This window comes from Poecilia mexicana, unplaced genomic scaffold (genome assembly GCF_051168715.1).
Source record: "Poecilia mexicana isolate PSO_F unplaced genomic scaffold, ASM5116871v1 scaffold_15, whole genome shotgun sequence".
NCBI classification, from domain to species: Eukaryota; Metazoa; Chordata; class Actinopteri; order Cyprinodontiformes; family Poeciliidae; genus Poecilia; species Poecilia mexicana.
In genome coordinates, this window is record NW_028263384.1 from 27055735 (window position 1) to 27079761 (window position 24027).

At 36.7% G+C, this 24027-nt stretch overlaps 1 protein-coding gene across 1 annotated transcript; it reads right to left on the minus strand.

The window, feature by feature from the left end:
* Nucleotides 1-747: 747 nt before the first annotated feature.
* On the minus strand, nucleotides 748-21194 carry slc1a4 (solute carrier family 1 member 4). Its single transcript, XM_015008775.2, has 8 exons — nucleotides 20303-21194; nucleotides 14398-14440; nucleotides 12606-12671; nucleotides 9191-9357; nucleotides 8391-8624; nucleotides 8115-8309; nucleotides 7351-7485; nucleotides 748-6025 (listed from the first exon to the last, which is right to left on the minus strand). The coding sequence occupies exons 1-8, from the start codon at nucleotides 20863-20865 to the stop codon at nucleotides 5791-5793; spliced, it is 1638 nt and encodes a 545-aa protein (XP_014864261.2). The 5' UTR covers nucleotides 20866-21194; the 3' UTR covers nucleotides 748-5790.
* Between the last annotated feature and the right edge of the window lie 2833 nt (nucleotides 21195-24027).

Below are 24027 nucleotides of genomic sequence, written 5' to 3' on the forward strand. Positions count from 1 at the left end.
AAAAACTCATTTTGAGATTATTCTCATAAGTGTTCTAGAAAAAACAGAAATTTCAGTTTGAAAGTCAAAAATTTGCTTGAAAAAACTAAGATTTTGAGATGAATCAGAATTTTTTAGAAAGAAAAAAAGAAAATTTGTGTGTTTGAAAAGTCAAACATTTCCTCAAAATTTTGGGAATAATCCCAGAAACATGGACATTTCTGTTTTTCAAAAATCCCAAATTTTGTTTTAATTTAATCCTACCTAAAAAAAAATTAAAAATAAAATCTAGAATTTTTTAAATAAAAAATTTCTGAGATTAATTTCAAAGTGTTCTTCATGGGAAAAAAAAGTAATAAATCAGGATAAAAGTCAAAACTCAGACATGTGAGCAACAGCCCAGTCCTTTTATAGTAGTTTTTCCTTCCACTCAACTTTCTTCTAAGATCCCGCTTCTTTATTAAAGTCCATTTGTCTCTTATCACCCATAAACTGGATGCCTATTATTGTCTGATTTACAACTAACATGCTTATTATGCATGACATTTCTCTGTTAATAATTTTTGTTTTTTCATGCATTAAAATTTTCTGTAAAACATGACTTTGGGTTTTCATCAGTTTTAAGCCATCATCAATTACTTGTACAAGTTTCAGTTTTCGAATTGAATTACTAAAATTAATCAACCTTTCAACGATACTTTAAACTTTTTAGATGCATTTATATATGAATCACGTCAAAATAAATGGTTAATAAATACACCACTCATGTCAAAAACAAAAAAGAAAACATCTTTAATGAAGACAGGCAGCAGGACTAACAGCAAACAGCTGTACAATGTTAGACACAGACATGTCACAGGTAACAGCAGTCATTTTAAGCACTAAAAATAAGAGCAAATATTACTTACATTCTGTTTGACAGGATTCAGGCTATAAAGTGTGTTCTTACGGTAGAAGCATTGAAAACTGAGGGGGAAAGTGTATAGTGTTAAAAAAAGCAAGTAAAAATGATTCATAAAAGTTAAACAAATCACAATAAATTATCAAATATATATATATATGGATATAAATTCCATGTACCACATAGTCGTACAACTCAGAGTGAGGTTAATTAATCTGATATGTCTAATGACTGAAACATTTCTTCATTTTTTTAATTAAAGCAGATATTTGTGACATCTTTACTGAATTTCCACATTCCCAAGAGACCACAAAAAACAAAAATAAACCCTCACACTGCAGTGGTTTTCACAGAATACATATCACATGAGCAACCACTAGATCAGAATCACCTTCCGCTTCTTAGTGTTAAATAACATGAATAAATAGGAAACGTTGCTTTGCACCACTGTATTTTTATAGCATTTTCACATTACAGCCACTAGAGGGAGGCAGGGGCTTATTGGTCAAGTTGCATCTTTCAAAAAGAGATTGTAGATTTGGCACAAACGACAACAGCACCAGATTATTCCCCCCAAAATAATCCAAAAATGAAAAGAGCACACCGTGCAGAAACATGGGGCTCACAAACAGCTAAGTTTTAAAAAAGGAGCAACAATGTCAACAACAGGGACTGATTTTCATTTAAAGAAGGATCAACAGGGAAAGTAATAAAATATGCAAGAAAACAGACAAGCTCACTTTTCAACCGTACGACGGAGAATCAGGGCGAGGATAAGGAAAATGAATAAAGTTATGAGAACAAACTTATAATATTACGAGAATAAAGTCGCACGAGAATAAAGTCAAAATAATACAAGAAAGTTGTAGTATTACAAGAAACTCTAAGTAAAGTCGCAATAATATGAGAATAAAGTCATAATATCGTGTGTATAGTCATTTTACGAGAATAAATTACAAGAATAAAGTCATTGTGAGATTAAAGTTTTACTGTAATAAAGTCAAGCGAATAAAGTTAAAATAATACAAGAATAAAATCGTAATATTATAACTATTCTCATGATACTACAACTTTATTCTCGTATTATTTCAACCTTATTCTCCTAATATTATGACTCTATTCTCACAATGTTACTTTTCTTAGTGTGGTCCTAATACTCCGTCATACAACCAATATTAACCAAAGTTGGTGAAAGTGACATTATAGGATTATGTAACACGAACCATATTTTTGCCATCATGTTTGGTTTTAAAACCAGACAAATATTACTATAGCATCCTATAACTTCCAGTGTAGTTTAACAGCACAAAAAGACAAAATAATAAAAACATAATAATAATTATGTAAATTACGGCGCATTCATCATGCGTTTTGGTCCAGTGTTAGAGTGTAAACAGAGGGAGAACATTTTATTTTACTGTAACATATTTTCAAACCAGCCACCATTTATTTTATGCGAGCGAAATGTTTGACTTTCAGACTGGAGTGCTTTCGTGACGCCAAACAAAACAAGCTGCACCGATGATTAGCTTGACGTCAGACGAGATCCTGTCAGCATGTGTTGGAAAAAATAAACAGCGCTACAAATTTCACAGAGGTTTTTGATAATTAGTAGAAATTCAGCTTTTTATTTTTATTTAATTATGTAGTGGAGAGCTGTAAAGATCAACATTGCTCACTTTAAGCTAAAATCTGAATTTCACATCTATTTTGATCCCTATAATTTTATTGTCTTTTACCAAAAGTGCCACAAATTTGCCAAATAACTTTTACACTTGTAAGAATTTAAATTAAACTCTAATATATTGAATAAGCAATATGTAATTACTTAAATGTTTCAATTTATTAAAACAAATAATTAAATGTAGAAAATTAAAAGCTGAAATTATAATGTAAAAACAATTATTTCAGTATTTGTTGATGTAAGGGTTTCCATACTTATTTAAATTATTTAAATAAGTATTTGTCACTACTTATTTGTGTACTCAATGGTGGAATTTTCTTACTGAAAATGACTAGAAAAAAGAATAAATGCTGCAATATTTATACGTTCATTAAATTAATTTAATGAACGTGTTCAGCATTTAATTGTTTTTACTTAATGAAATATTTAAATCATTAGATCACATAATGTATATCTTTAGAAGAAATTATTACATATTTAACTTATGTGTAGAATTTTTTCACTTCTGGCCCTTGATGCCATTATAGCTGCCATATTGACTTTAAAAATGGCTGCCAAATAAACATGTTTTCACTTATAACTGCTTTTGAATAACTATGTAGTGTACATTAGTGTTTAAACACAGTCAGCAAACATGTAAGAATTGTCAAAATTTACATCCAGTCCTTATGTTTTTGTTTTTGCAGTGCTCTGTCTAGTTTTCTGTGTAACCAGGAAGTAGAATTACATAACAAATGGCACCCAGATTTAAATACACCAGGGTGGCCATAACAGGGGCCATTTTGGTAGTTTTAGTGTTTTCACAAGTGTCAAGTTTTTGGCAAAAAGTGAACAATTACAGTAAAATCCATTTGATTTAGCTGCTACAGTAATTACCCTTAGACATTAATTAATGTCTTATTAAATAAAAATCTCATTTTTAGTTACGCTTACAAATTATTTTAACATAAAGTCTGTTAACTAAGGCAGTCTGACTAAACAAACTTCAGCTAAAAGATGAATGCTAACCTAAACTAACCGTTAGCTGAATGTTAGCACTGCTTTAGCAGGTTAGTTAGCTAGCACACTTTTCAAATTTGTTGCCAACATACTTTCCAAAAGCTTTTAGCAATACAGATAAAATGCACTATAACAAATAAATTTAAAGATCAAGTCTGAAAAGAAAATTAGACTGATAACTTATTAAAAAGCAGCTAATGTTAGTTTGCTGCGATACTAGGCTAGCTGAGCTAGCTAGCTTGGTGAGCTAGCTGAGCTTTAAAGTAGTTGAGGTGTTAGTGGGGTTTTTTAAACCTCCTAAAAAATTGAGAAATCAACTTGAAAATAGGGAGCAAGCATCAAATCACTTTTTCCCATGGTTTCACATATCTGGAAAATACGGAAGACCTTCACTGCCAAAGCTAGAAAATAAATTCAGGTGCAGCATCTTGCCAAGTCAAAAAAAACTCTTGTAACGAGATAAAAAAAAATTCTTTAAAACTAGAAACTTCCTCATTTAAACAAGATATTTACATATCTCTTTTTAGAACCAGTTAGAGTTGGAGCCTCTTTTTGCCCTTTTAGCCGGTTGTAATTTGTCAAAGAAACATATTTTTATGTCATTAAGACGAGGTAGGTGAATGTTTAGTGAGACTGTGCTCTTGAATTTATTTCCTAGCTCTGGCAGCTAAAAGCTTCTGTAATAAAACCAAAGCTTTGTTAACAATCCAATCTTCTATTTGCTCAACATTGAGCATTCAGGGGGATTTAAGTGATCTTTCCCACCATATTTAGCCAATGTTTGACTCATAATGTAGCATGAAGCATAACCAAAATATAGGCCCAATATTTGCCAACACACACCCAAATGTAATATAACATTGTAGGGAAAAAAAATTACTTTTCAGGATTTTGAGCCAAGTTCAGCTGCAAATTCAATTCCATCTAATTACAAAACAAAAAAATCTGTTATTTTCACCTGAAATAGCGACTATCATCCCTGTTTCCATCAGACCTGACCAAGCGATGGAATGTATCTTTTACTCAAAGCAATGTTGATAATTTGATAGCTATTCCTTTAATGTGGTTCTGCATTCTTCTTTTTGATGGTAAAGACAAATAAAGAAATTCATAATCTTCAGAAAACAGAACATTAACAGCTGTTTTTGTCTTTACTCTGCAGTGGCTCTTAAAAACATCCACATCCATGTTAAAATGCAAAGTTTGTGTGTTAATGTGGCACAAATACTGTACAATTGGCTGTAAAACAAACAAATCTGTTAAAAGAAAAGAAATAAAAGGCACAATAATCCAGTTGCATTTGTTTGAACACCTTAAACCAGTCCTTCAATTTTGAGTCATGTTTTTGATGATTAATCTAACTCAATTACAAAGAAAGAAAAGTAATCCCGAGCCATGATGCTGCCACCACCATGTTTGGCTCAAGCTAATCCATTTTTTGTGCTAACTGTATATTGTAGACCTCCTTTCCAAATTTTCCTAGTTGTTTCATCAAACCAAAACATCTTCTGCCAGTTAGGGACACAGTGTGCAAATATTTAACACCGTGGCTTTTTTTTATACACTTCTCCTGACTGATACCTTGGTACCATAAAATGGGCTAATGTCAGAAAAACTAGCAGGACTTTATTTCAGTTTCACTATAATTAACTGAATCAAAAGTTTCAGGGTGTGCACATTTATGCAACCAGATTATTGCAGTTTTTGTTTTTTTATATTATTTACTCATAATGTTTTGGTTTCTACATAGATTGAACAGGATATTTTGCACTTCATGTGGGAATAGCTTTTAAGTGATACATTAAAGAGTTTAAAATGAACAAACTAAGCATTTTAATATGGCTTTGTGGACTTTTGAGAGCTACTGTAAGTGAAGCAAGCAAATCTTGAACATCTGTCGGAATGTTTCTGGCCTATTTTAGAGTTAATACGAGCAAAAAACTAAAACAAAAATGAAACCACTAACCGCCTATGTTGAGTATTTAATTAGAAAAATATGTCTGAATTGCATTATGTACTCTCCTGAATTAGAATCCTGGATGCACTGCAGACAGACTCTTGATGACTTTTTCGTTTTACCTTCAAAGTTGTAAACTTTCCTTCTTGTTTTTTTTTTTTGTTTGTTTTATTTTTGTTTTTTTTAAAGGACATCGGGTCGCACTGGTGCCCGATCAGCAGCAACATCACAAATCTCAGGTCAGACGGTCAGACAGAAGTCTGCCTGGGTTCACAGGACAGACTCGATGGCTTCGGGCATTCCCTCCAGGATTTTGGTTTGGTGCATGACGAGCGGCGACGTCTCCTCCTCCGCCTGAACGTTTGCCACGGATTCAACCTTGACTTCCTCCAGCTCCTCCGCTACTTCCTGTTGGTGCCTTTTCATCTCCAGCTGGTTGATGTGGTGGAGGATTCCTGCACCCAGAGCGTCGCCCTCCACGTTCACCACGGTGGTGGTACGATCACTGAGCACAAAGAGGAAGAAACATGTATATTATTTAAAAAATATTCTCTTCAGAGCTGCAAATAGGCCTGCCACAATAAAGTCTGCTGGATGATAAATTGAACCTGAAGTTATTGTGATAAATAATATTGTTGTTTTGAGACCATTTTCAAGTGATATAGTGGAAACGTCATAATGAATGCAGGAACACGTTCCCAAACTTTACATTCAAATGAACATTAAACACTGAAACTGGAAGATATTTTAAATATCCAAAACAAATAAACAGAAACAACAAATAAAATGAATGATTTAATATTTGAATCAATGAGTTTGTTTTAATTTGTCATGTGATTGATTCATTGCTTATTGTGACTGGTCTAGCTGCAAACTGATATAAAAAATGGTCACATTTCGTATATTTTTACTTAGCCACATAAACCACAAACATAAAAATGCAAATGAAAAATTCAATTTAAATTTATTGCCAGAAATGCAACAATGTGAACACTTTTTTTTTTTTGCATTAACTAATTAATAATTGGACAGCAAAAGGTGCTTAGTAGATTTATTTGTATTTTTATTTATTGTTTTTTTTTCCACAATTTGAAGCAGGTGAAGCTAAAACTGACAACTGAGGAATTCTGGGTAAATAATTAACAGACAAAGGTTTTTTCCACCCCCCATTTTAAATGCAAATTTATATTTTTTGTAGAGTTTTGGCTTAATTGCTGGAATTTAACGATCCATTACTAAATCAGATGTCGATTATTTCAATAATCAATTAATTGCAATTAATCCACTTAATCGTTTCAGCCCTAATTCTCTATGTTCTCGCTTTTTGATGTCATACTCCTCCTCCAGGAAGTGAATCTTTGCTTAAATTGCTGCATTAAAGCCATTTTACTCCAGTTGTACTCGGAACTGGGAATTTCTGACTTCCCAGTCAGAAAAATCAACCAGATTTCCCTCCAAAGTCAGAGTTCCCATTGGGAAACTGGGAGCAGCTTCGACCGACTTCCAATATGGCCGCTCCGCGTTAACAGCAATATGTGCTGGAAAGATGTTTATATTACAAGACACACAAATAAGAATGCATCGAAAATCAATATTACATGAAGCACCTGAAAGTACAAAACAGTACAAATTAAAAATTATGTTTCCTTAATGAACGTAAAGCTTTGGATGATGTTTGCAGACAATGTCTATGGATGCCGCCATGTTGAAATTCCAACTTTTCAACTGGAAAGCAGAAAAAGAGTTGGTTTCCTCTGGGAAAACTCTAGAAACAGCATTCCCTGCCTTACAATGTTGGGTGTTTTCCAGGGTAAGAGTAAATTTACTCACACAATCCAGTCGACGGCCAGCATGAGGGACAGATCGTTGGTCGGCAGGCCGATGGCCTCCAGGATGATGGCGATGGTAATGATGCCACCAGCCGGGATGCCTGCGGCGCCAACGCTGGAGGCTGTGGCCGTTACCCTACAAGTAATCGCAACATGTAACGCAACCATTTCAAAACAGATTAAAACCACATGCAACCCCAGAATCAACAGTCTTAATTGTTTCTCATATGTTTATACTAAAAGTGATGAACCATGTGCAGGCATTTGCATTCCAACTCCTTTCACTACAAAAACACAAAATATTAATATTATTATTTATGGTCTGGCTTTTAGTGCAAATATCTTCGTACATTTGAAATAAGAAAACTTACAGGTAGCTTTTCAGGAAGAAATGTGAGCTTGTTTTAAGTCAGTAATTCCTTAAAATTGATGAAAATGTACCAGCTTAGTACGAGCAATTTTTCATCAATATTAAAAAATGATTGACTTAAGCTCCTGTTTCTTGTTGAAAACTAACTTGTAAGTCATTCTTGTCTTATTGTAAATATTTGTACTAAAAACTAGACCAAAAATACTTGGTAATATTTTGTGTTTCCATAGTGGTCAGAAGTCAACTAACTAGTAAAAAGGGTTCACCAATTATGTGATTTAATCTCAGAAAATATTAGTGAACAAACAGCATCACAGATAAAAAGTTATAAAGACGTTTAACGGGTTCAGTGTGTATTAACTCTTTCTGCATTGTAGTTTCTTAATAAAACTTACAAAATGGTGAAGATCTGTCCAGCGTTCAGTTCAGTGTTGTTGAGCTGTGCGATGAAGACGGCAGCAATGCACTGGAAAATGGCTGCTCCATCCATGTTCACCGTCGCTCCAATGGGTAGGATGAAGCGGCTAATGCGCTTGTCCACACCGTTGTTTTCTTCCACACACTTTATCATTGAGGGAAGAGTTGCAGAACTGATGAGGGGGGGGAAAAAAAAAAACTTAGATATTTTCTATATTGTTGATGTTGAGAAAGTCAGATGTATCAGTGGGTACCTGGAGCAGGTGGCGAAGGCGGTGGTGAAAGGTGTGATGAGGCCCGAAAGGAAGCTGAAGGGGTTCTTTCGGGTGAAGGCAAAGTAGATGAGGGGAAGAACGATGCCTCCATGGATGATGTGGCCCAGGATGGAAGCAAAAATGTATTTCCCCAAGCTTGTAACCAGAAGAACCACATCTTCCATTTCTACGATCTTACTCCCAACAAGAAACATGATGCCAAAGGGAATATACCTAAGAAAATTACAAGAAGATACCATGAAATAAGATCATGGTCGCTTTTGATCAAGCTTTAAAGGATTAGAACAGGTCTATGGGCAGTACAAAACATATTCATAACATTTTTTGCACAAAATCATTCTTAGTGAGATTTTAATCTGCTCAGTTCTGTCTATGAGCTGTTTTAGGGACTCTGTCACTTTAAATCCAAATAAGCTGCTGCTGGCTAAGCTTGGGTTGCTAGGTGACGGGCTGGGCTTCCGTTGGGGTTGCTAAGTGACGGGCTGGGCTTCCGTTGGGGTTGCTAGGTGACGGGCTGGGCTTCCGATGGGGTTGCTAGGTGACGGGCTGGGCTTCCGATGGGTTAGTAGGTGACGTGCTGTGCCTACTGATTTGTGACATTACTTTCGAGAGGTTTTTTTTAAACAGCTCACTTTCTAGACACCAAAAAATATGAACTTATTGTTTTTTTTAAGTGCTTGGGCTGTTCTTAGAAGCACCAAAGACGCAAATGGAAGTACAAAAAAACTTACAAAATGTGAGTTTTGCATAATACCTCTCCTTTATCCGTCTATACTTACCACATGATCCAGGACACCAGCACCATGGTGGCTTCGTTGAAGGCGTTAAAGAAGCGAATGAGTTCTTCTCCTTCCTCTCCAAGTATCCGAAGGGCAACGCCAAACATCATAGCAAACAGCACCAGACCAAGGATGTTCATACCATCGGCTTCAGTTCCAATCGGCACCTAAAACATCCAGAAACTGTAAGAATCTGTACAAACTCAGCAGATGTTGATAAAAACTGTAAAAATACTTTAGCATATTTTGACAAGTTTATTTGGAGGATTTCTAGTGTATTTTCCCAAAGCCACCCAGATCATTTCTTTGTTATTTAAATTTAGTTTTATTTCTTGACTGGATCATTGAGCTACACTGTCGACTAAGTCCAAGAAAGCCTAAAATGCTGTGAACAGGCAACAAACTTAATGTTTGTAAAATATTTCAATATAATTCAATATTTTGGTACCCAAATAAACTATTCGACTAATTTAGTATTCGATTAATCGTTAACTGAAGTACACAGACTCAAAAATTGGCCATTTGCTAAAAGAATAAAGAACTCAGAGCTGCAACTAAGCCAAAACTGTGCAAAACATATATACATTTTGCATTTTTGATTTTTTTTAATTATTATTATTCAACTTTTGCAGTCCAATTATCAATTGGTTAATCTGAAAATAATCAAAATATTTCCTTTACACTGTATTGACGTCAAGTCAAGGCGAAAGGGCTGAGCTTTTCACATGTTAATTTATTTTTTTAGATACAAATACAAAGTGAAAAAGTATACACTAAAGGAACGCTAAGTTATTGCATTTTAGGTAATCAGTTGTTCATTTCCTTATTTAAAAATGTATCAAATCATTTAATTATTTGCATCTTTTCATGACTTTCTAGTTTCTTCTAAAAAAAGAAAAAAAAAGAAGAAATAGAAAAACAAATAATGAAAGTGGAAATTATTAAGCTTTTTGCTATTTATCATGCAATCAATTGACTTATTGCGACTGACCAATGGTCTACTAAAATAACCGTTAGCTACACAACATGGCAGCAATATGTATGTTCCAGGACTGCTTTTTTAGTTCTTTAAACATGTTTCCACAACAGCAGTTGCTCAGTTAGTCTAAGCCTTTTACGGTAAAGTAAACTCGTCAAACAGGAGAGTTTATCCAGCCGGCTGTAGTTTGTACAACGCCTCCTACTACAGCGAGAGCGCGCACGGTTGCACAGGTCTGGGTCATCGGGAATCATCAGTGAACTGGGTGATGGGAATCAATGAGGACAGAGACAAATCCAGAGTTAAATCCCTTCACAGTGTGCTGAGCTCTCCCACAGCCTGACCAGCTCTGTCCAGTCCCACACTCATCCACCAATGCCAAGACCAGTTTCCCCAACGGTAAGCCAGGATGGAGGGATTTCGAAGAACATTTTGTTCAAGCAGAAGAAAATCTAATCATATTAATAACTTTGTAACCTTGAAATATAGATATATATGCAGTTGTGGTTCTTGCAGGAATGGTGCTCTGCGTTGGCCCCTCCTCCTGCCGCACTCCAACCAATTAAAATCCAAACAATTACCTAATTTTTTTGAAGCAGAAAGCAGGTAATATAATCTAAGGGAAACTTACTCCACTACCCATGCAAACAAGTAGTAGCAAACTTCTTTGGGAGAAAACTGACCCATAAGATATACCATATATTTTGGACTACACTTGCTATTTTTACCCCACGCTTTGAACCATGCGGCTTATAGCCCGGTGCGGCTTTTCTGTGGATTGTTCTTCCACCACCAGGGGCTCTTTAGCAGGAAGTCAATCATTGGAAGTCAAAACAGGAAATTAAAGAAGAAAGTGCTCATTTTTATTTAGAACAAGCACATGTTAGCATCAGGCACCACGGAGAAATGTTTTCAAACTCATACCCCTCATCATGGAAACCACACGAAGAAGTTCATATAATGCAGCTTTTAAGTTGAAGGCTATCCATCTGGCAGAACAGGAGGGAAATAGAGCCACTGCACGTAAACTAGGCGTGAACGAATCCATGGTTCGGCGTTGGAGACGCAGGGCTGCGTCCTTAATAGCAGATTTATTGTGAAAAACCGAGAGCAGTGGAGATACCAGCGGCTAATATATGTATATTTCCAGTTTTTTTTTTTTTTTTTTTTTTAAACTTTATGGGTGCGGCTTATAGTGAGGTGCCCTCTATAGTCCGGAAAATAAAGTATTTTATTTTGTAGTTCTTAGGTACACCGCCCACTTTCTGATGCAGCCCTGAGCAACTGCCCATATAACCTATCAAAACCCACCACATTCTAAAAAAAATGTTTTACTGTTTCAAACCAAACATGTCTTAATATTCTTAGTTTTCAAGGTTTTTATATTCAGTAAGGCTTAAAGGAGGTTATTTTGTTTTAAACATTAAGAAACTCTCCGTTCATTTCCTAAGGGATTTGTGCGATGATGAGGGACAGTTGCTCGTCTTCGTCCAGCGTAATTTGTGCACACACAGGCTATCAACGCAACACAAGAATGTTGAGAAATGTTCAACTTTTGATGCCGTCTGCTGTCGTACACACCGTTCATCACTTCTCAATAACGCACTGCTATGAAGCTTTTAGGTCAAAATAGTACTTAGATTAATCTGAATTATTTAATTCAATTCAAGTTCAGGAATACTTTATTGATCCCAAAGGGAAATTAAATGTTGTTGTAACTCATATGAAGTCAAATTCTTCTAGGTTATTGTAGCTAGTGATGGCTGTTGACAGGGAAGATCTCTTGTAGGGAATTTGAAGAAGTAACACGTAACAATAATTACGTGTTAAAAGTTTTAGATTAATCGCATGTGTTAATGATAACAGCCCTGTTAGAAATACATTTATAAAAATGCAAATAAATGACTCAATTCCTTTGTTAATTAAATAAAATGGCCTAAAATGTAAGAACATAGCATTCTTTTAGTGTGCGCTAAAGAAAAAAATACTTCCAACATCAACATGTGAAAAGTGCAGGCCTTTCTGCTTAACATAAATGCAGTGATCCGTTTTTGGATTAACCAATTAATAACGGCTTAGCAGAAGGTGCTTAATACTTTTTTCTTTTCTTTTTTTACAGAATTTGAACCTGATGAACCTGAAATCAGGCTACTTGAGGAGTTCTGGGTGGAACACATTTACAGATTTACATTACAACATTTAGGATTGCTATGATGTTCAGTTGTAGAAACATTTCACTGCCAGCCTTGAACCTGCTCTCCCTAAATCAAGTCTTCCCTTGGTGTGGCACGTATTGCTTATTCAGCGAGTCTGCACCACTGGCAGACTCATGTACTCACCAAGTGGTCAAAGCAAACAAAGATAAGTGTCTGAAATGTGTTTCAGAAACACAACATCTGGCATTTCACGTGTAGGAAACATGATTTCAGTGCTTACCTTTTGATACAGAATTGTTCCATTGGTGTCGTTTCCCACAGCGACCATTTTGTAGTCTGTGGCATACTAGAACACAAAAAAAAAACAATGTTACTTAAAAATTAAGTCCATTTAGACTCCTGGATTTGGGTTTGTTTTATGCACTGTGGATAAAGTCAATGCAGTAAAAATGCAGATGTACAGATAGAGAAGTTACTTTGTGCAGACAGAGTGACAGATCAGTTTCAACCCATAAAATGAAAAGAATCCTGTATTTTTTGTATTTTACACAAAATACAGGATTCTGGTGCTAGAAATGCCATTGAGGAAGTTGGATGATTTCACTTCACTCTGAAATTCTTCATTTCAGAGTGAAGTGAAATGAAAGATGTGCTTAATCTAAAAAGAGATAAAAATGAAATGAAAAATTTATCTGGTCACTGAATTTCTAAAATATTTAAAAGAAAATGGAGCTTAAGATAAAATATTTTTGGCACAATGCTATTTGATACGCTATTGGCTGACGTCTGCAAAGCAGCCAATCCAGGTGCACCATTCATTTTCCTTGATTCTGATTGGTTGCATCCCCAAGAGTTAAAATAAAGCAGAAACTAGTTTCTGCTGTAGCACTAAGACTGCTTCTTTTAGTGCTTTAATCAGGTATATATGGTGCTTGAACTATTAAAATAGGCACATATAAAAAATTTAAAGGGCGTATTTATGGATTTTAGCGACCTTTATGAATGCCAAACATCCACTGTAATCGTATTCGATAAATTAGCCAGCACAGGCAACATTTGTTCATGTAAATTCTCCTCACTTAGTTATGGAGTACCTCAGTTCACTGCTTGGCCCATTTTTCTAGACAGGACAGAATACATATCCATGATTATGCCAATGACACTTTACTATATTTATCCAATTTGGATTAACTCTGCTAATCTTGTTGGTGGCTACAAAAAGCAATTTCAACTTTAACATTTAATTACTCTATGTACGTGTGTCTGAGTCTGTATGTATCATTTGTATCCTGTGTGGATTATAGAAAATTAATTAGTTTAAACTTGTGGAACCTATTCTTGTTTTTAAAAATCCTTTATGTTCTCTCATTAAAATAAACTACTAAAAGCTCAAAATATTTTGATTTCTGATAGGAACTGTGTGTTCAGAAGCAAAAAGTCAAACATGTTTTAATGCAGTCTTTGTGTAGCTTTTAGCAGGTTTATTTGTGAAAATCTCCCATCTTCACAAACAAAGACATGTTGTTTAACCCACATTTGGCCACCTTCCACTCTGTTTGTGTTTGTTAGTGGGATTTATTGAACTCAGAACTCTGTGCTTACTGACCAGTTTGTGAGTTTATAATTCACAGAGACGAATTCGGATGACCAACTTCGAATGCTTTGACAGCTGGACGCACTTTGCCTTGAGAGTGTTTGTGCTGCCATTTTGCGTCTCGTATCCTTAAATATTGAGTTTTCCTTATTTTTGTTTAGCTTAAGCAAACAGCAAACATAATTATGTGAAATGAAGCATGCACAGTTCAAGAGCAGGTTGCTAGGCTAGCAGGAACGGAATTGTTTTGCCATGGCAACGGTTGTTAGGGAGAGCAAGTGAAGTTAAGGAAAAAAAACAAGAAAGAAAAAGAAGTTTGCACAGCAGGAGCGACCAGCTGGGCCTTTGAGTGGTTTTGTAAATGAACCTGGAGTGGCATCCACGTGGTTGGGGAAATAAATTAGAACAAACAATCCAACACAAGCAATAAAATAAAAAAAAGGAAAACCAATAGAGAGGTGTGTTGTGTGGCACTTACAGAACGGAAAGCAGCTGCCACCAGGTTCGATGGAAACAAATTCCTGAGGAAAGGAAGAGGAGAAAAACAAATTAGAAGTAGATCAAAATCAGAGCCATGGTGATGCAGTTTGTCCTGAGTCAATGGGTTTAATCAACCACAAGCTGAAGCGGCTAGAAAAGGAAAAGGCATCAGTATTCCAACCTAAGCGTCAATAAACGGGTCCAAACATTAACTTTCCCATCAAACTCCATAAAAACAGCCAATTTTGGCGCTTCATTTCACATTTATTATTAGTATTAGATCATTCTGATCACACTGGGAGGAAACCCAGACATCAGGTGCCCAGTTATACATTTAAAAGCAAACTGTGTTCATTTAGATCCTAATTTGTTTTGTTGTTTTGTTGCACTAGTATTTATTAATCAGCAGCTCAACAAGAACATGGATGAAGAAAGAAAGAAAGAAAGAAAGAAAGAAAGAAAGAAAGAAAGAAAGAAAGAAAGAAAGAAAGAAAGAAAGAAAGAAAGAAAGAAAGAAAGAAAGAAAGAAAGAAAGAAAGAAAGAAAGAAAGGAAGAAAGAACATGCAGCTAAGCCTGTCACAATAACAAATTACTGCAATAAATGATAATTTTCAAGTGAAATAATTGTAATGATGCAAGAAAACAGTCTCAAAGATCTGTAAATTTAAAATTTTATTGAACATTTAACACTGGAACTGGAAGACATTTTAAATATAAAAAAATTAACAAAAAAAACAACAAATAAAATTAATTAGGAAGTCTCTGTAAACAAAATCATCCTTAAAAAAATGAATAGTTGAGACCAATATACCAGACATAATAAATGAAATTCTGACCAATATATTGATGTGTATTGATCGCACTTTGCTAAAATGTTAGATTAATAATTAGATTTTTTTTAATCATTAAAAAATATAAACCATTAGCAACTAAATTCAGAAGGTATGAGGCACCATTTATGCTAAATTAATTTAACAGTTATTAAATAGTAAATAAAGAAAAAACATGTAAAATTCAATGTTTCTCTCCATATTCAGGAGAACATTTCTGGAGTTTTCTCCTGTTGAGTTTATCAGGGCTGTAAGATAAGCACACTGGGAGTACTGGGAAGGCTTTTATTCCTCCATTTGTTTCCAAGTTTCTGAAACTTTATCTGCTGAGATCGTGCTTTATTGTGCAAGAAAGCAGACACTGTTCATGTTTGTTTCCACTGTCGCTCCACAGCCCGGCAACTGGGGTCACCTAATAATCCCAGTAAACTTTGCCCTCGGTTACTGGGCTGAATGTTGATTCAGTTCATTCTCAGCTGCAAGCCTTTCTCTGCTACCTGACACAGCGGAGGGGAAATGTGAAATTCCTGCAGGAATAATGTCAGGTTTCCCTCTCATCACATGACGGAGGTGGATTTCCAAAGCTGAGAAGCGGCACATTTTTCCCACAGTGCAGCGACATCCGGACAAATTTTCCTTTTTTTCCTCAAGGTCGTCACGTCGGCTAAAGCTGAACATCATATAAGCTAAAGTTTATAGGATTTAGATTCATTCAATGCAGAATTTAGAAAAATCAGTCAAGGAGTTTGATTTTAATCATAAATCATACCTTATTTGGTTATAATCTGATAGAAATATGATCAAATACAACCTCTAGCAAAAATGTAACCATAGCTTTTTCACTACGTTAATTCTGGATTTATAAAATGTGCCTGAAAAGAAATCCTAAATAATTTTCCAAAGGGGAAAAATAATAAAATTTACTTTAATTTGCAGTTTTAAAAAAAATTACATAAACTTAAAGATGTAGTAACTTTTAAATATACATTTTTTTTACATATCTATTGAAACTGCCAGCATGTTATGACAGTAGAGCATGAAAAAAAAGGAAGAAATCTCTTTAGCTCCTCTGCCTTCTCCCTGCTACCCCAGAGCCAGGAGGGAGGGCTTAGCGCTGTCAATCACCCCCATGTGCAGCTACTGACACAGGCAGCTCTCTGCTATGTGTCAGAGAGCTGCCTGACACATAGCAGGCAGCTAGAAGATAGATATCTTCTTATCTATGATAAGAAGATATAAACTTCTTACCATGGAAAATATCCTAAAAAAAAAAAGTATGTCAGGCGATCAAATTTGTGCCATTCTTCATTCTTTAATTGCAGTCAGGGGCCACAAACGGCCCCCAGGCCACACTTTGGACACGGCTGCCTTAACCAGACCTGTTTTCAGAGCAAAACTGGAGGCTTAGAGGGGGTCAGGGGTCACCAGAGTTGTTCGGATTCACTCTGGAAAGAACACATGGTGTTAAGAGACCAAATGGTTTTCTTTCTGGTGGGAAAAACTCCCAAAAGACACAAAATTACATCCGAGATTTTGTTTATGGCTACTTTGTGAACGAAAGTTTGGTGAAAACTGAACTGGTTCAGGTCTGAGCAGAATAAATGTGATGAAACGGTAACAATGAGAAAGAATTGAAGTAGAAAGATTCAAAATTAAAAATGTTTGCGTCAATCTCAGAAAACAAAAAAACTTCTATGAAATCGAGTCCAGTTCTCTGAGTGATTTTAGAGGCGGTTCGACCCGCCTCAGGAGTCCGGCTGGGAACTGGACTCAGGCAATGGCTCTGCTGTGATGATAAGGCAGAAATGCTGAAAGCCGCAGGGTTCAGTTTGTTCTGCAGGGAGCTAAGATACACTTTCCTGCTGCAACAGCTGTCAGCCTTCCCTCACTGTGTGGGAACTTATTATTAGGCCACTGAGCAGATCTGTATTAATAACCCGAGGCTAAACGAGAATAAACTCACTCTGTCAACTTTTAAATACCAACATTTACTTTTGTAGATCTCAAATTAACACTACAAACTGCACAAACCAAGTGTGTTCCTCATACATTTCTATTATAAACTGCAAATTTTATCTTGAGTTAATCTTGTGAATCTAAATTGTTTTCCATAGTTTTGAGTTTTTCATTATAGTTTATCTATTTCATTGTGACTTTTTGTTTAATTCAGTTACTTTCGATTACTTTTTGGAGTGTGCTAGTTTTTGTTGACCATTCTGGACCACCGCTAATACTAAAATTATGCTAACACAAAAAAGTTGTGCTAACAAGTTTAGCATAGATTGTGTGTTAGCACACCTTCCATTTTCTGTGGTGAAGTTTTTGCTTTATTGACCCTTCTGGGCCACCGTGGGGCAACTGTGGCTCAAGCAGTTGTGTTTCTGGATCATTTACCCCATTTCCACGGACCACCTAACTTGAGATTTCCCCTCCATTACACAGCATCTTCATATATACAGCCTGAAATATTAGACTCTTAACTCATTGCCTCGTTTCTCCTAATGTGAAAGGTGGAGCTGTTTTGTAAATGTGATTGGCCACAATAAAACCATGAACACGTCGTTTTGAGTTATTTACAGATTTTAAACTTTCCAATGTCAGAAAACACGTGGAAATCCATTATTTTAGGTGTTAAGATGCAGTTAGTCAGCGCCAGGCGCAGCTCTGTTCACCGCCTCGTCACCGTCATGTCGCATTCAGCAGAGATCGCCTGTGGCATGCTAATGTATCCTAAGTTTTAGAAAACAAAAGTCCTGCATCTCACCCTGAGAAACTTTCCACCAGTTTTCTTTATTGTGATCTGGTCTTAAGCCATTTATTCATTATTATTTTTAAACACAACCCTTTGGTAAGCTAGCTGTAGCGCCACACTTTGAGCTAACGTCATAGCATATAAATGGATGTTTACATGCAGTACCTCGTCGACCACTAGGGGCGCCCGCGGACGTTTGAGTGGTCAGTATTACAGCAAAAACATTACTCAAGTTCAATCCGTTACCATTAATCGTATATAACACGGAATTTAACGAAACAAAAAAAAAAGAAATGTTTTGAAAATCCTCTCAGCATTAATACTCCTGCTTCTTTAATTGTATTTATACACAGAAAAAAAGAAGCTCCAACTTCTAAAAACTGAGTTAATTTGTTGCATGTAATCGAATTAAGTTTGTCAAACTTATTTAAAATGACAAGTTAATATATTTTTACTTGGGTAAATTTAACTTGATTACTTGTAACAAATTAACTCTTTTTTTAAGTTGCATCACCTGTTTTCTTTCATTAGTGTTGCAAACGCCAAGCAGAAAATAGGATTTTAGATGTAACAAAGTAAAACCTGAGGCATACAATGATGCATGAATCTCAGACGCAGTTGTGGGATAAAAATGAATTCAACAATTTTATGGCTTATTGTTTTATCTAATCAAATCCAGTGTCGTGACTTGAAAACTTCTTGTCTGAGCCATTAACTTTTTAACAAATTTTGACTCTCATTCCGAATAAATACAATTTAAAAATAGGCATGTCTGTTCACATTTTGTTTCCACTTTTTTCTTTTTCAAGCTCAACTAAAAATTGCCTAAATAAGTTAAAATTTGCAAAGACGACCCGGAAAACCCAAAAGCATCCGGAGTCTAACTGAATGCAAACTTTTTCATGTGACAGCCAAGCAGGGCAGAGAGCCCCTTCTTGATTTGAATTGCAAATCAAAGCTGTAGTTGCACAACACTGATGGGTCCACTCCTGAAAGGGGAAATTAGATTGAACGACCACCCCTCTGAATCCTGCATGACCCAGTTAGAGCGCTGCTGACGTGTAAACTTCAGGGTACCATGACCCGCACATCAAGGGTAGGTCAGGTGGATTTAGTAGCTCATTACGACCTCTAACATGGTTCAGAAGCTGCTCCTCTTCCTGTTTTCCTCTGCAGAAACTGAGCATTACAATGACCCGCAGTGTCTGATACATGCGGCTATCAGTAGAAACCATTTCTGGGGCGTCCTATTGTGTGTAGAGCATAGAGCGTTCGCCTCATATAGCCATATAGGTCGAACGTGACCTTTCCCTTCTCTCTCTACCCAGTTCCCGTCTAATTATGGTCGAAAAAAGTCTGTTGCTGCTTCTCACAGAAAGAAAACTGAAGCTGCAGAATTGAGCTCCATTTTATTCCTTTTAAAGACGCCGTTTTATCCAAAATCAACTTTTTTGAGCTTTACATCATGTTATAATGTTATTCCTTCATCAAAAACACACCCGGAGTGTTGACTGGTTTCTTCCATGCATGTTTGAAAAATCCTTTAATCTCCATGGCAGCCATTCAGTTGTGCGAAAAGCCTGGGTGAGACACAGCTCTTCCTCAGAGCTGCATTTTCCAATCTACAGAGCAGCCCTAACCCACTCAGCTCCTTCAGACTAGCCAGCAGCAATTAGCAAACACTGGGCATCAGCTGCGCTCAATATGTAATATATGATATGCTTGTGAATGTTAGAAAACATTTTTTTTTTAGATTCTTCAAACTCTGAAATTTCCTTGTTTTCCCCCAGAAGAAAATTTCTAAAAGATTTTGAAAGAAAAATTTGCACGCAATTTTTTTACTTTTCAATCTCAGAAATTTCCAAGTTGTTTTCTACAAATTTTCTGAGCTTAATCTGAAAATTTCTGAGTTTTTTACTAGAAAATTTTAGATTTTTGGAGCTCAGAAATTTTCTTTTTTTCTTCTAATCATGCTAACACGGAAGTTATGCTACCAAAATCTTGCTAGCATAACTTCCGTTTTAGTATGAAACACTTCCGTGTTACGTCTTCGTTAACTAGCATAGCAAAGTTAGTTGAACTAACACTTAACTTTGAGTGATGCTAATATGTCATATGTTAGCAGAACTTCTGGGTTAGCTTTTTGTGGAAACTCCTCCTGTTTTCTATCTGTACGCCGTCATAAGTTTGTTTGTTTTGTTTATTTCAAAGTATGTTGTATGTAATGTAGAAGCATTTACTCCAACATGTTTGTTGGAGCCAAGCAGTGAAAGATCCCTTTCCATCAGCCTGGAGTGGCGGGGTGGCGGTGTGGTCGTACCTGGCCAGATCCAGGAAGGAGTCTGTGGTCTCCTTGTTGCTGCTGACGCTCTCCAGACCCAGACTGTTGGTGTTCAGGGCTCCGGCGCCCACCCCCGGTTTAATGATGAAGGCCAGCGCTACCCCGATCCCGGAGGCGATCAACGTGGTCACTAGGAAGTAGGCGACCGCGATGCCGCCCAGCTTGCCCAGGGAGCGGGTGTCCAGGCTGGCGGCGCCGGACACCAGGCTGCAGACAACCAGCGGCAGGATGATCATCTTCAGCATCCGCAGCAGCATCTCTCCGGGGAAGGCGAAGTGGCTCATCTGCGCTTTGCTCAGGTTCATGCCGCGGACCAGCATGCCGAGCCCGACGCCCACCAGGACGCCGGACACGGTGAGGATCACCAGCAGGTTCCTGCTCAGGAACCGCGTCAACCTCTCCTTGCAGCCCCGCTTCTTCTTCTTCTCCTCCTGCTGCTGCTGGTGGTCCTCCTCAACGGGCTCCTCGCTGTTCTCCAGCATCCGGGCGGTGGACGCGGAGCTGGGCATGGCGTGCCCGTTGATCTCGCTCTTTTTCTCCATCTTTTTTTTTCCGAGCGGTTCCACGCAGCGTGGGTCGTGTGCTCACAGACGGAGTGGTCGGCTGTAAAGGCTGAGCGCAGAGGGGGCGCAGCTAGCCAATGGAGAGGGCGCGACGACGCACAAATCCAATGGCGCATGCGCATTAAGCCCACTGTTTTATGGCAGGAGCAAATGATGCAAGAGCTGAGGAAATTGCTAGGGTCTCACTGTGATCAATAGGATGGATGATCACCCAGTAAGTACCAAGAAGACTCTAAAAAGTGCGCAGTTTGCGTCAAAACCTGTAGCCTACAAGTGTTTTATGCAAAAATTAAAAGAAGCAGAACCTACAGGTGTGAATTATTGCTTATTTTGGAATCTATCCTCTAATACAGGGTTGTCCAAAGGGCTATTTGTGGTCCCCAGCTCCATTTCAAGAAAGATCTAAATGTGTTTAGCAAACATTTTAATTTTAACCAGTGTGAAAGTAACACTGACATAATTTTCTTCCATTGGAAATGGCTAAGTGCAACACAACATATTAGTCGTTTTAGAAGCAAACTTTTGTAATAAGTAGAACCATGCTTATCCAGAGATTTTTCCTGAAAAGCCGACTTTGCTGCATCCAAATCAGATTTTCTACATTTTAATTAGCTTGGTTAAAATATAGCGAGCATTTTGAAAGAGAGTGACCCAAATCCTGATCTTATAACTGAGAATAACCTTTTTGAAAACTAGATGCCTGGCTTTTAACACAGCAAACTTGCAAAATCTTTTTTAAGTTTACAATCTAGAATGAATAGCATCTCTTTGCTAAAAAAAAAGTTATTTGCTTGACTTTATTGCATAAACAAGCCTTTGCCATCCTTCATGACAGAAATGTATAGAAACTCTATACTTTAAACATTTACAAATAAAGATTGAAATCTGAAAATTTGAGTCAGAAAAATGATTAAACTTTGCAATGAAACCCAAATGAATCCTGTGAAACATCTATATTTTCCTCCAATCTGTGCTGACAGATGCATCAGAAATCTGCCTCACATTTTAGACCAATCCCTTCAATCAAACTGAGTTAATAATCCACTTTCTGAATAATATTCTTTCACTAATTTGTGTCCCAAACCTTTATTCACAAAGTAAAACTCAAACTGAATGAAAAGCAGGTGATGGAGAGACCTTTAAACCTTAAAGCTTATTTATTTACTCCACTAAAATGCCAACATCCTGTATCTTTTTGAAGTTTGGTATAATCTATTAAAACGTTGCTGTGAATTCAGACTGGGAAAAATGCCTGAGTGGAAATGACTTTTTTTTTTACTCAAACCTACAGTGGGTCGCTGATGGATGACCTTTGTGACCTTACCACTGGGCTCAGGAGGTTTTCTGGAGGAAACCCTGAAAGTGTCCTGATCCAGTTCTCCATTTTGACTTAAACTTTCTCAGCAATCTCCGCTGAGGAATGTTGCAGGTATTCTGCTGTTGAATAAAAATTTTTTCTAATGAGTTTTTGAAAAGCAGAGATTTCATTCCAGTCATTTTGATCTGATCTGAAACCTGCACCTGTCCTGATGCCGACTTCCTGTCATGCCATTGTCTTCCCATCCTATTGTCTTCCTTTTGTCTTCCCGTCCTGTTACTGTCTGACAGACGGACTCACCTGGAGGAGGGGGCGGAGCTGCATCCATCAGCCGTGATGATTGTGTCAGCATGGCTCTCTTCCCGCAGGTTGTTCTTCTCTGGACAACTTGACAACCGTATGATCCAGTTTCCTCAGGACCAAAGACATGTCTCTGTCCTTCATCTGTCTGTCCTGCAGGTCCACCCGTTCCGTGTAGGGCGAGTGCTGGAAAGCGGATTTCATCCTCTTGTCCCGGTGAAGAACGTTTTTGGGACTCCAGGGGCCTCATGTATAAAAGCTTTCACACTAAAAATTGGTATATGGACAAATTTAATAAAGTACTAACGTCGCAAGGATGTGTGACCCTTCAAATCACAAATCCAGTGACGTCATTTGAGATATCTTGAAAGAAATTTTGATTTGTCCAAATATAATTGAAGATATCTTGAATTATTAGTCCGAATGTTAATAAAGGCATCGTAAATTGCCATTATGGACAGTCAAAATGTATTTTTGTCTAGTCAAAATGCATTTGTAGATATCTCAAACATAATTATAAATAATAAGGCGAAACCAAATTTATGCTAAAACGTCCTGCTACGGTTGGTCCTGCTATAGCAGGATGTTTGGATTGACTCTATGTGCTACACCTGTTTGAACGCCAGATGGCGCCATAGTGAAACGTTTAGATTTGAAGCAGCGGCGTTCTTTTAGTTGTGCCGTTCAGACGTGATTAGAGTTCATATTTCCTTCTTTGACTGAACATAATTTGGACATATTTCAGTTGCATCTTGTGAAAATCACAACTGTTAAAACAAATATTGACAGTTACAGTAAAACAGTTGTGTTTCGTGCTTCGTTTTGCTTTCCTCTTCACAACTGTTGGGGTTACAACAAAAAAATAAATCTTAAAGTTATACTTGTGGTAATGAGTACAGAGATAAACCAAGTAGCATCTTTAATCCCAATTTGTTCAAAAATATCTTAAAAATACGTTTAACGGTAATGTAATTGATTATTTGAAGTAAGAAATCTTGTTACAGTATTTGAATCAGACATACTTTAATGTATAGAAGATAATGGTAAGCCATTTTGAGGCTGTAAAAAGGCCCATATCATCACTCCTCCACCATCATGCTTGCCCATTGGTGTGACGTGTTTTTGTTGATATATTTTGGTTTTCTCCAGACATGGAGCTGAGCATTGTGGGTAAAAATCTCTTTAGCTTTGTCTTCACTCAAAAGAAACTTTAAACATTTGAGTCATGGTGACATTCTTGTTTTACTGAGATTTCTTTTGTTTTTTTGATACAAGCTTTAATTTTTATTTTTTTCTAGTTATTTTGAAATGATACTTAATATACAACATGCTGAGGGCTGTAAGAGATAAAACTAATTTCTTTTCTCACTTATTTAAAAACATTTTAGTATCAGACACAGATAATCTGAGTAAACAAAGAAAGTCAACCGGTTGAGGTGAGAAAGATCTTGTCAAATCATAAATTAAGTGTGAGTAATGACATTTTTTGAGAGGGTGTTTATTTTTATTAACCACACCCAGGA